Here is a 15,093-nt window from a genome sequence, read left to right as displayed (position 1 = left end):
GAACTCCAACCTCACTCTCTTTTGCTTCCTTACCACTGCCATGCCCCACCCCCCAAATGTACCATCTTCCCTAAAAAACAAAACTTTCTACATAAACTGTCTCCTCTTTCTCTTAGGTCACCAAACTTCTTGAAAAAGTAGTTCCCACAACCTCTACTGCCCCTAGTTTTTATCATTTTTATTAACAAAGTAATACAGAGATGTTCTCATTTAAAAAAAAAAAAAAAAAAGATAAATCACCATCCACAATTCCAGTCTCTAACCACTGTTACTCCTAGAAAATACTCCGAGCTGTTAACTAAATAATCAGATTGAATTTTTAATTTTCTTGTGATTTTTTCCCTCATCAAATAGTTATTTTTAAAAATCCTGAAAGGAAGTTCTGTTTAGATTCCAATTCTTTTGGTTACGCAAGGTATGGTCAAAAAATAAGGGCTACCAACTAGGATTTTAGGAAGATAAAATGAGTGACATTCTTATACAAAGTGAGTACTAAACAAAATACTACAACCATGCTGATTTTATGGTAATACAACATAAGACAGAATAATGAAACTTAGTCATCCTGATATATACATATATTATATATATAATATGTAACAGTGTCTTCAGGATTTTTAACATTTTCACATATATTTGCTCTTTAAAGTTTCACAACCCTGAGGTCAATAGGAATTAGGATTAACATTTTATAGATAAGAAAGCCAAAGTTCTAGGAGAAAAAAATTACTGCTCAAAATTACATAGCTAGAAAAATGCACACCAGAAACCATAGAAAGAAGTTATATTTTCTGACTCAAATCAAATCCCACTCCTTTATATTACATTAAACAGTACATCAAAAATTCTCACAATATAGAAATTTTAAGTTCTACTTTTAAAAAAATTAAATTCTTGCCTATTTTTAGAGCTCATCTGGAAAAAATGATCTTTACTTCCAAAGTTGAAAATGCAAAAATGAACTGTATAATTTCTGAATGCAAAAAAGAACAAATCATTTTTGCTTCTTTATTATACAATATCCTTTAGGAAGCTTACATTTTATTTAGAATAACAGTTGAAATTTGCTAAAATCTACATCAACATGTAGACATACTATTCTATTAGAAAAATAACTTCTTAAATCCTTTATTTAGGCATTGCTATTAACAAAGACCCAAGACTCCTAATGTAAAGATGATGCAACAGCTGCCGAAGAGAACACCAGACATACACACTTCATGGATGCTACCCTCATACTTCAGTGCTACCCTTGAAATTCCTGCAAGTAACACAGGGAATCATATGGAAATTCCCTAAAGTTCACAATCAAAATTTGGAACTAAATTATGAAAAAGTACTAAACCTGTTTATATAAATAACAAACTATTTGATTCATTTTTTAAAAGACTTTATTTATTTATTTGAGAGAGAGAGAGAGCATGAAAAGAGAGAGGTCACCAGGAGAAGCAGACTCCCTGCCAAGCAGGGAGCCCAATGTGGGACTCGATCCCGGGACTCCAGGATCACGACCTGAGCCGAAGGCAGTCGATCAACCAACTGAGCCACCCAGGCGTCCCTATTTGATTTATTATTAATCTTACTGAAATATTGTTTCCAATCCCCTATTTTTTTTCCTACACCAAGGCAGCTCCAAAGGAGCTCAACATACTTAAATGATTTATTTATTATGACAGATGAGATTATGAGAAAAACTGAACTTAAGCTATTCTTATTAAGGGCTCTGAATCTTAGTATCTCAATTTCACACATATAACATGGGAAAGTTTTAAAGCCATGATTAAGCTAACCTTTTTTTTTTTTTTTTTAAAGATTTTATTTATTTATTTGACAGACAGAGATCACAGGTAGGTGGAGAGGCAGCCAGAGAGAGAGGAAGGGAAGCAGGCTCCCTGCTGAGCAGAGAGCCTGATGCGGGGCTCGATCCCAGAACCCTGGGATCATGACCTGAGCTGAAGGCAGAGGCTTTAACCCACTGAGCCACCCAGGCGCCCCTAAGCTAACCTTTTTAACACACACTGGCATTTCAAAAATATGGGCGAGAGGGGCGTCCAGCTCGCTCAGTCAGTGGGACATGCAACTCCTGATCTCAGGGTTGTGAGTCTGAGCCCCACAGTGTGTGCAGAGATTACTTAAAAACAAAATCTTCAAAAAGTATTTATGTGGGCAAAATAACTGTTTACTTCCTTCACATTTTACTCTTTTTAAATGTAAAAGATAGGAGCGCCTGGGTGGCTCAGTGGGTTAGGCCTCTGCCTTCGGCTTGGGTCATGATCCCAGGATCCTGGGATCGAGCCCGGCATCAGACTCTCTGCTCAGTGGGGAGCCTGCTTCCCCACCCCCCCTGCCTGCCTCTCTGTCTACTTGTGATCTCTTTCTCTGTCAAATAAATAAATAAAATCTTAAAAAATTAATAAATAAAAAATAAATGTAAAAGATATATACCTATCTCAACACATTCTTGTCAGAAGACCAAAAACCCATGAGATACAGTTCAATACTTAATCTAAAGAAACTGCAAAGCTACTTTACTAATAAATATTTGAGTATTTCTCTTACCTCGGTTTCAGAACAATGTGAGTATCCCAATTTACCTGTAATAAAAATACAAAAAGTTACTTCCAAAGGATTTTAGCTTTTTTATCATTGATAAAAATATCTGAGCTATCCTGGCATGGTTTCATTATATCTATGCAAATATGCAAATAGAAGGTGCTAGAATGACCAATATTCTAGAAGGTCCTACCTAGAGATTTGTTTTAAATAAGCCCATAAGAAAATACTAAGTAGGAAGATGGGAAGAATATACTCAATTATAATAAGACCTAAAACACACACACATATTTAATATGCATATATATAAGTTAATGAAAGTAATAAAAATATTTTTATTGGAGTCTTGCTTTCTTTTTAAGGTATCTTAAAATACTTTAACAGCATTTACAAAGTACCTTTCAAAATACTCTAAAATACCTTCAAAAAATCTTCAAAAGACTCTTAAACTTTTCTCCAAATACAGCTTCCAGTTTAAAGGTACAGTGATCATTTCAATGAAAGCATAAATGTCTCAAACTAATATTTTCTTTAATATACGATGGTTGTTTTTCTTTAATATATGATTAGACAAAACCACATAATTAATTTAGTAGTTTTCCAACAGAGGATCACCTAAAGAACAGCAATAATAGAACAATATTTGGCTGTACCAACATCAATATTTCCTCTTCATCACTGACACATAATAGCAAAAGAAACATGTACAATTATACATTTCTGCCAATTCTGATGAATAAAACATACTTTTTAAATTAAAAAACAGCTATTTTGAAGATCATTTATTAAGCAGTTTTAACAAAAAGAACAGGTTACATATTTATATTGGGTACTAAACAACTTAATTTCCCCAGTCCACACTTGTTAAAAATCACTGTCCTCAGTTCAAACACACATTAACCTCTACCTCCTTTCTTCCAACAACACTCTCCTTCCTCCTAACTGCTCTCTCCAGCCTCTGACTCCCACACCTAGTCCTAGCCCACTGTGCTTGTTCCAGCAGTCTGTGTTTTCTTTAATGCTTAATGAGAATCTATTCACCTTAGAGTTTATAATATACCACAAAAAAAAAACCCCACAATGTTTTTTTATGTGCCTCCAGACTCTTAAAATGAAAAAAATTGAAATCCACAATTTCTGATGACCTAATGGTCCTAATGTGGAATACTGGCTGAAACTGAGACCAGAAAACAAGGGACCATGGGTTCTATGGATTAAAAATTATATATGAGCAATAAATAATTAAAGATTATATGAACACAGAGATAAAATGGTTTAATATACAAAGGTTTTACATACTATGGTTTGATAAATACATAACATACATATTTACATATTTATGTATTGTTGAATGAAACTATGTATTATAGTTATATATCATCTATTTTTATTTATATATATATGACTGCTCAGAACACTAGCGCTTTTGGTAAATTAATTATCCTACAACTCCTATAGAGGGGGTGATTAGCTTAACCTAGGGAAGTACTGTGAACAGCAGCAGTTCAAAGGGCACAGACTACCTCTCAACAAGCATTGAGAGTGTCTACTCTGGAAGGGGAGGGGAGGGAAAGGAAGGAGGAGGCAGGGAGGGAGGGAAAAATACGGTGTTAAGACAACAATAACAGAGAGTAACCTCTTTGAGAGTACATAGATGTCCATCTTAGTATAATAATTCTTAAGGTAAAGAGAACTGCAAAGAGAGTGGTGGGTTTGTTGTTGGTAGTAAAGTTGGTAAAAAAAAAAATATTGAAACTGTTTTGTACATACTGTAGCACTAAGCAAACAAATGCGCTGATGTTGCTGGGAATCATGAACTGAGGGAGAAAGACCCTGCGTACCTCAGGGGACTGGCTAACTCCACGGATGGGATAGGTGGAGGTGAGGCATTTCAGGGAGTGTGCTCTGTAAAGCCTAACCCTGAACAGCTGAAGTTATGAGTGGGTCTACCAAGATAAGAAATTACAGGATAAGCTGGAACATCTTTCTGCACCAGAAAGTAATGAAGTACTCAAAAGTGATGTCAAAATGGCACAAGTCTTAGGAAATAAGGTTTTTTCAATGACCTCTATGATAAAGCTGAAAATGCTTTCCTATAAAGAATACCAAAAATTTTTGTGTGTGTGCACCACTGCTTCCGGTTATTCAATTTGATCTGGTGACTAATTATGCAACTCTGGAAATGTGGTTCACTATGAAGTGCCTGACCGCCTACCCTACTCTGCCATCCAAATCCCTGCCCAGACTCTGACCCAGGAATCAGAAAATCCCAATTACACGAAAGCAGAGCTTAAAGGAACCTTGGAAACCATCCTGCCCAATCCATTCATTTATAGATGAGTAATCTGAGCCTGACAAGTCAAATGACTTCACAAAATGACAGAGCTGAGTAGACTCCAAGGCTCCTGACCCTTGTCATGAGCATTGCTGTGGTTGTTACCCTGTCCTCCATTCCCACTTGCAGGAACCAGTGGGGTTAGGGAAGGGGACTACAGAGGTGCTATCACAGCGACGTACCCATTAGAATCCTGCTTGTGGAGAAATGGGGAACTGTACTCCTTGATTTAGCAGTTGGAAACTGCCAATATAGCAACTGAGAAATTTTCATTTGACAACTTTTGAGTCCTTCCTCATAGGTTAATCACCTTTCCAGAAACAAATCTAAGGAATCCCTCTAAAACCTAGAATCCTATGACTTCACTTTCTAAAAGCTGAGTAAACTAAGCCGATGGTAGGCCGAACCAAGGTTTAAGGTTATTAAATGCAGTGAATCAGTTCTTTAAATAAGGCTAACAATTTTACTGATTTATTGTTATTTTAAAGGCTAGATTAACTCTCTGACAATGTAAAATAAAAGGAAATATTTGGGATGACACTTAAACATTGAGTTTCAAAATATTCCAGTCTTATTAACACACTTATACACTAGGACAAAGGATGATTTGCACAGCAAACCAAGACTTCTGCTTGGCGTTTCCCAAACAGAATGGGCATTTTAGTAATGCCGGAAGAATCAAGGCTGTGTTTTTTAGGCCCTTCTTTTTAACTCATTCTGAAATATTCTATCTGCTCTTAAGATTTGCTAGACAAGTTCCCTCATGTCCTAGGAAATACAAACACCAGTCTTCCTATAAAATGATATAAAATGGCTTTAAGTGATGCCAGGTGCCTCAGTCAGTGCCTTCGGCTCAGGTCATGATCCTGGGGTCCTAGGATCAAGTCCCGCATCATGTTCCTTGCTCAGCGGGAAGCCTGCCACTCCCTCTGCTTGTGCTCTCTCTGTCTCTGACAAATAAAATCTTAAAAAATAAAAAAAATAAAATGGCTTTAAGAAATGAACAATTCCTAATGTAAAATGTCATTTAAAAAAAAAAAAGCCACTTCAACTAAGATAACAAAGACATTTTAAATTCTAAACGTTGATAATCAGACACTTTCATTCCAAAGTCTGCTCAGTGTTACCAGAGAGAGCATTTCAGTGAACACATCTTGGTAGACCCACTCATAACCTTAGCTGTTCAGGGTTAGGCCTCACACAGCACACTCTCTGAAATGGCCTCACTTCAGTAGAATCACACAATCTGATGACCCACACAACTATGGTGGAAATTAAGGCAGTTACAGAAAAAATTTAAGGTGCTCGTGTAGATTAATTATACCTTTAAATTAAGGAGGTAGAGGGGCACCTGGGTGGCTCAGTGGGTTAAAGCCTCTGCCTTCCGCTCAGATCATGATCCCAGGGTCCTGGGATGGAGCCCCACATCAGGCTCTCTGCTCATCGGGGAGTCTGTTTCCCTCCCTCTCTCTCTGCCTGCCTCTCTGCCTACTTGTGATCTCTGTCAAACAAATAAAATCTTTTTTTAAAAAATTAAGGTGGTAGAAACCTCAGCATATGGCTGACTTGTCTATCACAGAGTCACATTATCAATGTGATTCAAATTAGCTGAACAAGCAGAAGGCAAAGATGCCTGCCAGAAAGACTCAGAACCCCTATAATCTTTACAATAAATAAACAGCTCTCAGAATTACTCTCCAAATTTTTCCCATGTAAGCAAACTGCAGGCAATGATTGGGTCTATCTGATCCTATGAAGGTATGTTATTTTTTCAAAAGCTGAACATTCAATAGACACACCCTATCCCCCAGCCAGCTTGCCTCTGCTCCTCTCATTCACTCAATAAATATTTGCTGAACACCTACTGAATACTAAAATACTGATGATAGAGTGGCAAATGAGCTACACAAACGAGTAAGTCCTTGCTCCCTAGGACTTACATCTTAGTGAACACAGACCCAAAGAAACAAACAAAATTAACTACAACTGGTAATAAATGTTACTAAGGACAGAAAAGGGAAAGAAAATAACAGAAATGTTCCAATTTAGAATAGTCAGACATGACTCCTACAGAAGATATTTAGATAGAGACCGTGAAGTTAGGTAGCAGGTAACTACAGGACTGAGGGAAGAACCTGTTCCAGAACCAGGAGGCAGCCTGTGGTAAGGCTCTGGAAGTGTTTCGTAGGTGGGTAGCATAAAACGCATTTGGAAACACAGGCAGGGGCAGATCACACAGGCCTTTTAGGACAGCATAAGGAGTTTAGATCTGATGTCCAATACAACGGGAAGCCACTGGACATTAATATTTAGCAAGGGCATGAGCTGATTTGAGGTGGGTTTCCAGGTTGGTCCTGCTCTGTGGAGAGGGTCAAGGTGAAACCATGGAAGGTGGACTGCCTCACTGTCCTGGATAGCAACGGAGGGAGGGGGGGAAGCAAACATGGACAGCAGCCAGCCCAGGTGGTGGCAGTGACCAGGAAGAAAAGTAGAGAATTAAGATATAATTTAGCAGCAGAATTAGCAGGACTTGTTAATGGACTGGACTGGTGGTGGAGCAGGGTGAGAAGGAAAGAATGATACCCTGAACAAGTGCCATATTTTCAGGAACAGTGTTCTTAAAGACTTGATCAAAACAGACCAACATCAAGGGTTAAGTTTAAGAACTCTAATACTCTGGGGACACCCAGCTGGCTCAGTTGGAAGAGCATGTGACTCTCAATCTCAGGGTCATAAATTTGAGCGCCATATTGGAAATAGAGATTACTTAAATAAATAAATAAAAATAAAATTTTTTTAAAAGAGCTCTAATATTCTATAAGAGACAAGTGTGTATTAGGTACACTTTTGGGGCAGCTTTTATATACATATTAGGGAAAAAGAGTACAGTTTTAAATAAGCCAAAATTTAGCAATAAAACAATCCCTACAGCCTTATCACACCTGGGTTTCTTAAACATTGTGGCCACTGAGCGCTCAGAATCCATGACCAGTTTTCAGTGTCAAAAGTTAGGACACTAAAACTGTGCAATCATTAGCTTACACCCACCTCCCCCAACATAATCATTTTTGCCATGTTACATTTTTAATGAAAAAAAAAGTTAATACATTTGACATAAGAAACAACCATATAAAGGACACTTTTACTTTGGTTGTTAAATGATCAAATCATTATCCTCTATGCCATAGCATTTCACCAGTAAAGCTCCTCAAAGATTAACAGGAATTTAGGATTTAGACATGGGAGAAAATTGGTATACTTGCTAACCAAACAAAGATTGTGTGTTCATTAAGTTCCTCTTCTTGGCCTGTCAGGAAGAATGAAATAAAATTTAATGTTCCACTGCCACAAGAGCCCTGTGCTAATGTATTTTCTTCTTCACAACTGTTGATGTTTAACCAAGAGTTTAAGTAAGCTTTCCCTTAGATGCCCTGGCAAGGCAGTGAAGCAGAAGAGCAAGTCTTTAGACTTGAGCAGTCCCAGGTTCAAATGTCAGTGCCATACTGAACTAATTGTGCGATGTGATCTTTAAGTAAAATACTTCCCAGAGTTTTCCACTTTCTCAACTACAAAAAAAAGGGAATAGTATCTACCTCATGAGGCTTATGCGAAAATTAGATGAAACACAAAATGTTTTGAGGGGCTCTGCCTGATGCCTCCTGCAGGGAGGGGCTCAGCAAACGGCAGCTAAGTTTACTGCTCTTAACCCTGTGGAAAGACGAGAGATAGAGATAAACTAAAATTGAGTGCTAAGGAAAACTGGGATAGCAAAATATCTTCACTAGGATTACAACCATGTAAAAGAGGTATTGATTTTGAAATGAAAAAGTAGCCAAGTCCTATGAAAAGTCATAAAATTTCACTCATTTTTACACTTAAGATCTTTAAAAGCCGCTACCTTTTACGTTGTACCTCTCTACAGAGGTTCCTCACATAAACCTTGCCCCCAACTCCTTAGTGACGGCGTCCAGGATGATGACAGGCATCAGTCAAACAGCTGGAGCTCAGCAATGGCTCGGGCTGGGGTGGTGGGAAGTGACGTTTCATCAGTTATTACTCAAAACTGAAAATAAGAAAGCCTGAAATGGCAATCTCTATAATCAACTCACAAATAAAAAGACTGTAAAGTCTGCAGAATTTGTGAATATACTACTTTACATGGCAAAGTGATTTTGCAGCTGTGATTAAGATAAGGCTCTAGATAGAGATGGGAGATTATGCTGGATTATCCAGGCAGAACCAATGTAACCACAAGCAGCTTTATGAGAGACGGGAGAGTCCAAAAAGGAGCTGTGATGATGAAAACAAAGACTGGAGCCATGTGAATGCAAAAAGGGGGACACAAGGCAAGGAATGTGGAAAGTCTCTAGAAGCTGAAAGAGGAAAGGACCAGATTCTCCCCTGCAGCGTCCAGAAGGAATAAGCCCTGCAAATACCTTGTTTTTAGCCCACAAGACCCGTTTTCAGACTTCTAATCACCAGAACTTTAAGGTAATAATTTTGTGTTGTTTTAAAGCTGCGACATTAACGGTGACTTGTTATAGGATATGAATACACAGACCATGAAAAGGTCAAAGCAATATGACAAGCTCTCACCATCCCAAAGACAAACCCCAGGCCACCCTGTATACAGTCTAATCCCATGCAGAATGTCCCAGAGTAAGAACTCGCTCACTGGTACAAGGGCAATAGAACACAGCGGTTAGGAACAAGAGTTCCAGGCCAGACTCTGGGGACTTGAATCCCAGGTAGGCTGCTGGCTAAATGGCCAATACACATTAGTCTCCCATTTGTAAGGCAGAGGCTAAAAAGAGTACCTATCTTGGGGCACCTGGATAGCTCAGCCTGTTAAGCGTCTGCCTTAGGTTCAGGTTATGATACCAGGGTCCTGGGATGGAGCCCAGAGTTGTTGGACTCCCTGATCAGTGGGAAGCCTGCTTCACCCTTTCCTTCTGCCCCTCCCCCTCTCCTGCTCTCTCTCTTGCACGCTGTCTCTCTCAAATAAATAAATAATCTTTATGGAGTGCCCAGGTGGCTCAGTCGGGGAAGCATCTGCCTTTGGCTCAGGTCATGATCCCAGGGTCCTGCGACTGAGTCCTCCATGGGGCTTTCTTCTCGGGAGGAGCCTGCTTCTTCCTCTCCCTCTGCCTGTTGCTATACCTGCCTGTGCTCTCTCTCTCTCTCTCTGTCAAATAAATAAATGAAATCTTTATAAATAAAGTTTTAAAAAGAAGAGTACCTATCTCATAGAATTGTTGTGATTATCAAAAGTAATATTCCAAGAAAACTGCTCAGCTCACTGCCTGTCACAGAGTAAGCACTTAAAATTAGCTCTATTACCATTTAAGTCTTTGAGCCTTCTCTCCTAGGAGAAAATAAGCCAAAAGACCCTTGTCTTCCAAACCCAAAAAGCTGTAAGTGAACAGATCACTTGGCTCCTTCTATACCTAGCATAATTGAAGAAACCCGCACCCATGCCTTGGCCTGTAGGTGCAAAGCCGGCCACCCAATCTCTGTAAGTTCTAGGGGTCTCCTGTGTCTGCATGCAGTGTCAACCTGAAGAGCACGCAGCTGACCTTCCATAAATTTGTTAAACTTTTCTGAAGCTAGGAGACTCACAGGGAGGCATTCCTGTCCCCACCCTTCCCTGTTCTCCCCTCACCCTCTCACCATCTCCCTCCTGCCTGTCTCCTTGGGGGAGTTCAGTGGTCTCCTCTGACTGCCAGTGAAGGCCTTTGAGGGCCTTGGCTTACCTCCCAAGTGCTCCCTCTCAAACTGACAGCCCTCTAAGAATGATTCTGGTTATTATAATTTTTCAGCTCCCTACCCTGAACATCTCTGGTTGAAAACGTCATTTCTATTTTTACAAGACACCAACCTTAAGGGAAATGCTAAGAGCAGTGGAACTATTCCAAATACCTCTGCCAGAAATATGTCAAAGACAAAGGCATACATCCAAACTACCCTGAACATTTCTAGAAGCAACATGCCATTCAAATCAACCCCCACAATGTTCTTTTAAACTCTAAGAAAATTGTTAATGAAACATCTCATTAATACTTATAATTAATCAATACTTGCTCTATATAGGTCAAACATATTGTAATGCTGGTGTAAAACCTTCAATTTTACAGCTGAGGAGGCTCAAGCTCTACAAAAGAAATGACTCATTGAAGGCCAGAGAACTGTGACCAGTTACCCAGGCTGCTGACCCACCCAGCTGTCCTACATTCTCCCCTACCTCAGTAAGGGAGAGACTAGGAAGCAATGGATGCCAAAGAGTGAAGCACAGGGCCAGCTCTAGTGGGGAAAGTTTGGGAATATTAAAACTTTCTTTTTTAAAATTTTCATTTATTTTTTTGAGAGAGAGCCAGAGAAAGAGCATGAGCCATGGGTGGGGGGTTGGGGAGTATAGGGAGACAGAGGGAGGAGGAGAAGCAGGCTCCCTGCTGAGCAGGGATTCCCAAGGTAGGACTCAATCCTAGGACCCTGGGATTGTGACACAAGTCGAAGGCCGACACTTAACTAATGCCTAGGTGTCCCTAAAACCAAACTTTCTAAGTACCATTTTGGTTTACTTACCCACTGCTCATGACTAATAAATGTGGGTAAAGGAAAAAAAATATGTCCCCCTTAACAGGACAAAGAATCCCTGACTAATCAATACGAATAATATATTTGATCACATTTTGTAGGATCTGGACCATAATCTTATTATTTTAAAGAAGTGTAGAGACATAAAGACATCACATTTTTTGGAAGAGCTGGTGAAAAGTGGATTAAATTTTTTTGTGGGGTTGGGGGAATGCAGAGTGAGAGGGAGAGAATCCCAAGGAGGCTCCAAGGCCAGCAGCACAGAGCTAGATGTGGGGGATCAATCTCCAAGAGTTCATGACCTGAGCCAAAATCAAGACTCAGACTCACCCAATTGAGCCATGCAGGTGCCCCAAAAAACATGGCTTATTATTGCCCATCACTTTCCTAGGGACTAGAGTCTAGCCCTTGGACGTCATATCAGTAGCTAAAACCAACGACCAGACTTCTCAGGCAGAGACCACTAACTGGCTCTTATCTGCAGCTACTGTCTGCCCTTTCTGGCTCTGCTTGCTCATCAGATGATGAGTGGATTCGTTGGGGCCTGGCTGCTGCACCAAACACCCCTGATTTCCATCCCGCCATGAGGATAGGCCTAACCACCATGATGGCCACCCCTAATCTAGGAGTAAGTATGGCCCAGACCCCAAACCCTCCCAAACTATTCCATGGTACTAGAGTGGCCAATTCATAACTGATCTTGCTGTGAAATGAACGTTTTAAAAATATGTTTTCTAGGGGTGCCAGGCTGGGTCCATCAGAGAAGCATGTGACTCTTGATCTTGGGGGTGGGTATAGAGATTACTTACATAAATAAAACTTTAAAAAATATGTTTTCTTAATTATTAGTGTTATTTTTCTTTTTCTACTCAGCAACCTTAATTAGCTAAACTTTATATCATCTCACAGAATATCATTAAATATCAAGTACCTTCCAGTGAAAAATAATTTTAGCATAACTGTTTTCAATAAAACTCAAGTATTATCTTTGTCTATTTTACGTAATTTGGCGACACTCAAAACTTGTAGAGGAAAAAGGTTTCATCTCTTGTGCCAGTTCACACTAAATGGTAGTGACAGTCTAGACTGCTATCCTCAAAAGAGCTGTGAGGGCAAGTATGGGGTGGGAGGTACCCGTGACCATTTAGCAATGTTTGCCATGGGAATAGAAGGGAGTGACAATTCAGAAGCCACATTCCTGACACTCCTGTCTTAGAGAACAGGATGATGGAAGTTGTGGTTCTTTTTGTAAACAGTGTAGATTTGGATTAAAATTTTTCCTGAGTGATATTAATTCAAACATTCATTGCTTAAATTTCATGAGACCTCAAAAATACACTGAGAACACAGCACTCTATCACTTTATTCAAGAATAAGGAGAACGTGGAGGGGAACTTCCCCATCCAAATCATAAAAAGAGGTCTAGTAGCAAGAGCCAATCCCAAACATTTTTGTATTTCCTATCAAATAGAGAATTCTGGTTTTCATGCATTTCATAGGCTCCACTGTTATTCTCCCTAGAATCTCCTCTCCCCCTCTGGCGTCTGACCATGAATGAGACCATCCTAGCCAACAAAAACCCTGCCAGAGAGGCATCTAAGGTACTTCTCTCTAAACACAAGTGCCTTACATCATAGCACCATAACTGCCACCCATATTCACTTACCCAAATATGTTACAATAACAAGCGTCAGAGCTGAGAATAAAACCACACCTTCTGTTGCCTACTCTTACATCTTGTATCCGTGTTACCATGTGACATTCAACAGTTGATCTGCAACCTTCTGAAAGAGCAAAGGAACTTGGTAGGAATAAATATGACTCCACTGGAAAAATATTTTTTCCAGGCCAATTTAATTTCTAACAAGTGTAAGTCATCATCTTCCCACCCTATGCTGCCTCTCCTGCCTTCCCAGCAGCTAGGCACCCAGGTGGGAAGTCTGAGAGCCTTCCAAGATTCTTCCTCTTTCTCAGCCCCACACCAAAAACTAAAGGGCCATGTCCTATACTATTTCCTAGATCATTCTCAATCTGATTCTTTCTCCCCATTTCTGCCCTCGTTCAGACCTCCACCATCTCCTATCTGAAGAGCCAAAATACTCCCAACTGGTTAGGCAACTTCAAGGCTACTAAGATCTAAAGATAGTATGAAATCCCTACTGCTATCTCTGCCCTTGTTTTAACCCAATTCAGTCCACTGTCTACAAAACTCCCATGGTTTTCTTTCCAAAAAGAGTAATCTGCTTACATCATTTTCCAGCTTAAAAGCCTTATATGGCGCTCCATTGGCCTTTACAGGCTAAAAATACAAACTCAACAGTGTGGCACAAAAATGTCCTTCATAACCTGGTCCCAGTCAACATACCTTTCTGGCCTGCCTCATTCTCCTCCACTCCCCCACACATCCTATGCTCCAGGCACAGTGGACGCCCACTGCAAAGAAGACAAACAGGTTGAACTTCACGTGCCAATTCCACAAATAATTGGTAGTGGCTGACTGAAACACAGCTGAGAACTCTGAAGCTGCTTATAAATTTAGCAGCAAAGATGCAATGACCGATTAAACAGTGTCTGCTTTTGGTATGGGGAAGTGGGCGTCAGCACAAATGCCAGTCTACAATCCACATACTACTGTTCTTTGAATAGCCCTTCCACATTTCTGCTTCTGCCTAAGTGTCCTCCGTTTATCCCACTGCTCATCCTTCAAGGCCTCTCCAAAAAACCAGTGTCCTTTGTGAAACCGGACTTCTATCATAGCAGCAGTCAGGTACCCTCACCCTTGGGCTCACACAGCTTTCTGTACATGCCTCTACTACTTCAGAATTACAGCAACTATACTGTAAATGTTAGTTTATGTACCTGTGATCTGCTTGAAGGCATGGGTGCCCTTTATTTATCTTTGTGTCTTCAAATCTAGTACAGTGCACTTGAAGGCACTCAGGTACAGATGAAATGAAGAAATGAATGGTATTATCACTAAATGGTATTATCACTAAAATCCAGGAACCAAGACAAGAACTACAAGACAACCTGTAGTGACTGTTAGTGTGGCATTCTGCCCCTACTCATCACCTATACCTATACAAGGTATTAAAGGAATATACTTAGAGAGAAATTTGGCTTCTAGTTAAGACTAGGCCATGAGGAAAATGGGAAATATGAGGAAAAAAGACAGAGAATTAGTTTTCAGAAACTAAATATGGACCTGCAAATCCCACTATTATTAGGGATATGGACTTTCCATATAAATGACACCAGTCAAATCCTTATTGAATTTATACCAATATCCCAGATTGGTTTTAATTTTTTAAAGTTTGTGAGGTACACAAGGGAGGTGTGTGGGGAAATAAGTTAAACAGGTGATGGGGACTGAGGAGTGCACTTGTCCTGATAAGCACCAGGTAATGTACGGAACTGCTGAATCTCTACTTGTACACTGGAAACTAATATAACACTGTATGCTAGCTAGAATTAACAAAAACTTTTAAAAAATTAAAATTAAAAATAAAAGTTTGCAAGGTGCAATCATCTTGGAAAACTTTCGGCAGTATCTACTAACACTGAAAATACCCATACACTATGAACTAGCAATTCTAATGCTACATTTGTTC

General features: G+C 39.6%; 1 protein-coding gene across 2 annotated transcripts in view; it reads right to left on the bottom strand.

Annotated features, from left to right (window-relative positions):
- Positions 1 to 15,093, bottom strand: part of LOC111142469 (spire type actin nucleation factor 1) — a 179,976-nt gene that overhangs the window by 152,974 nt on the left and 11,909 nt on the right. For both annotated transcript variants that reach the window (XM_022495643.1, XM_022495644.1), the window contains exon 2: positions 2,560 to 2,594. In XM_022495643.1, coding sequence (XP_022351351.1) covers positions 2,560 to 2,594 — 35 coding nt within the window. The remainder of the gene's footprint in view (positions 1 to 2,559; positions 2,595 to 15,093) is intronic.

This window comes from Enhydra lutris, unplaced genomic scaffold (assembly GCF_002288905.1).
Source record: "Enhydra lutris kenyoni isolate GAN:26980312 unplaced genomic scaffold, ASM228890v2 scaffoldscaffold8, whole genome shotgun sequence".
Taxonomy (NCBI): Eukaryota; Metazoa; Chordata; class Mammalia; order Carnivora; family Mustelidae; genus Enhydra; species Enhydra lutris.
This window is presented reverse-complemented; position numbering and strand designations above follow the sequence as displayed.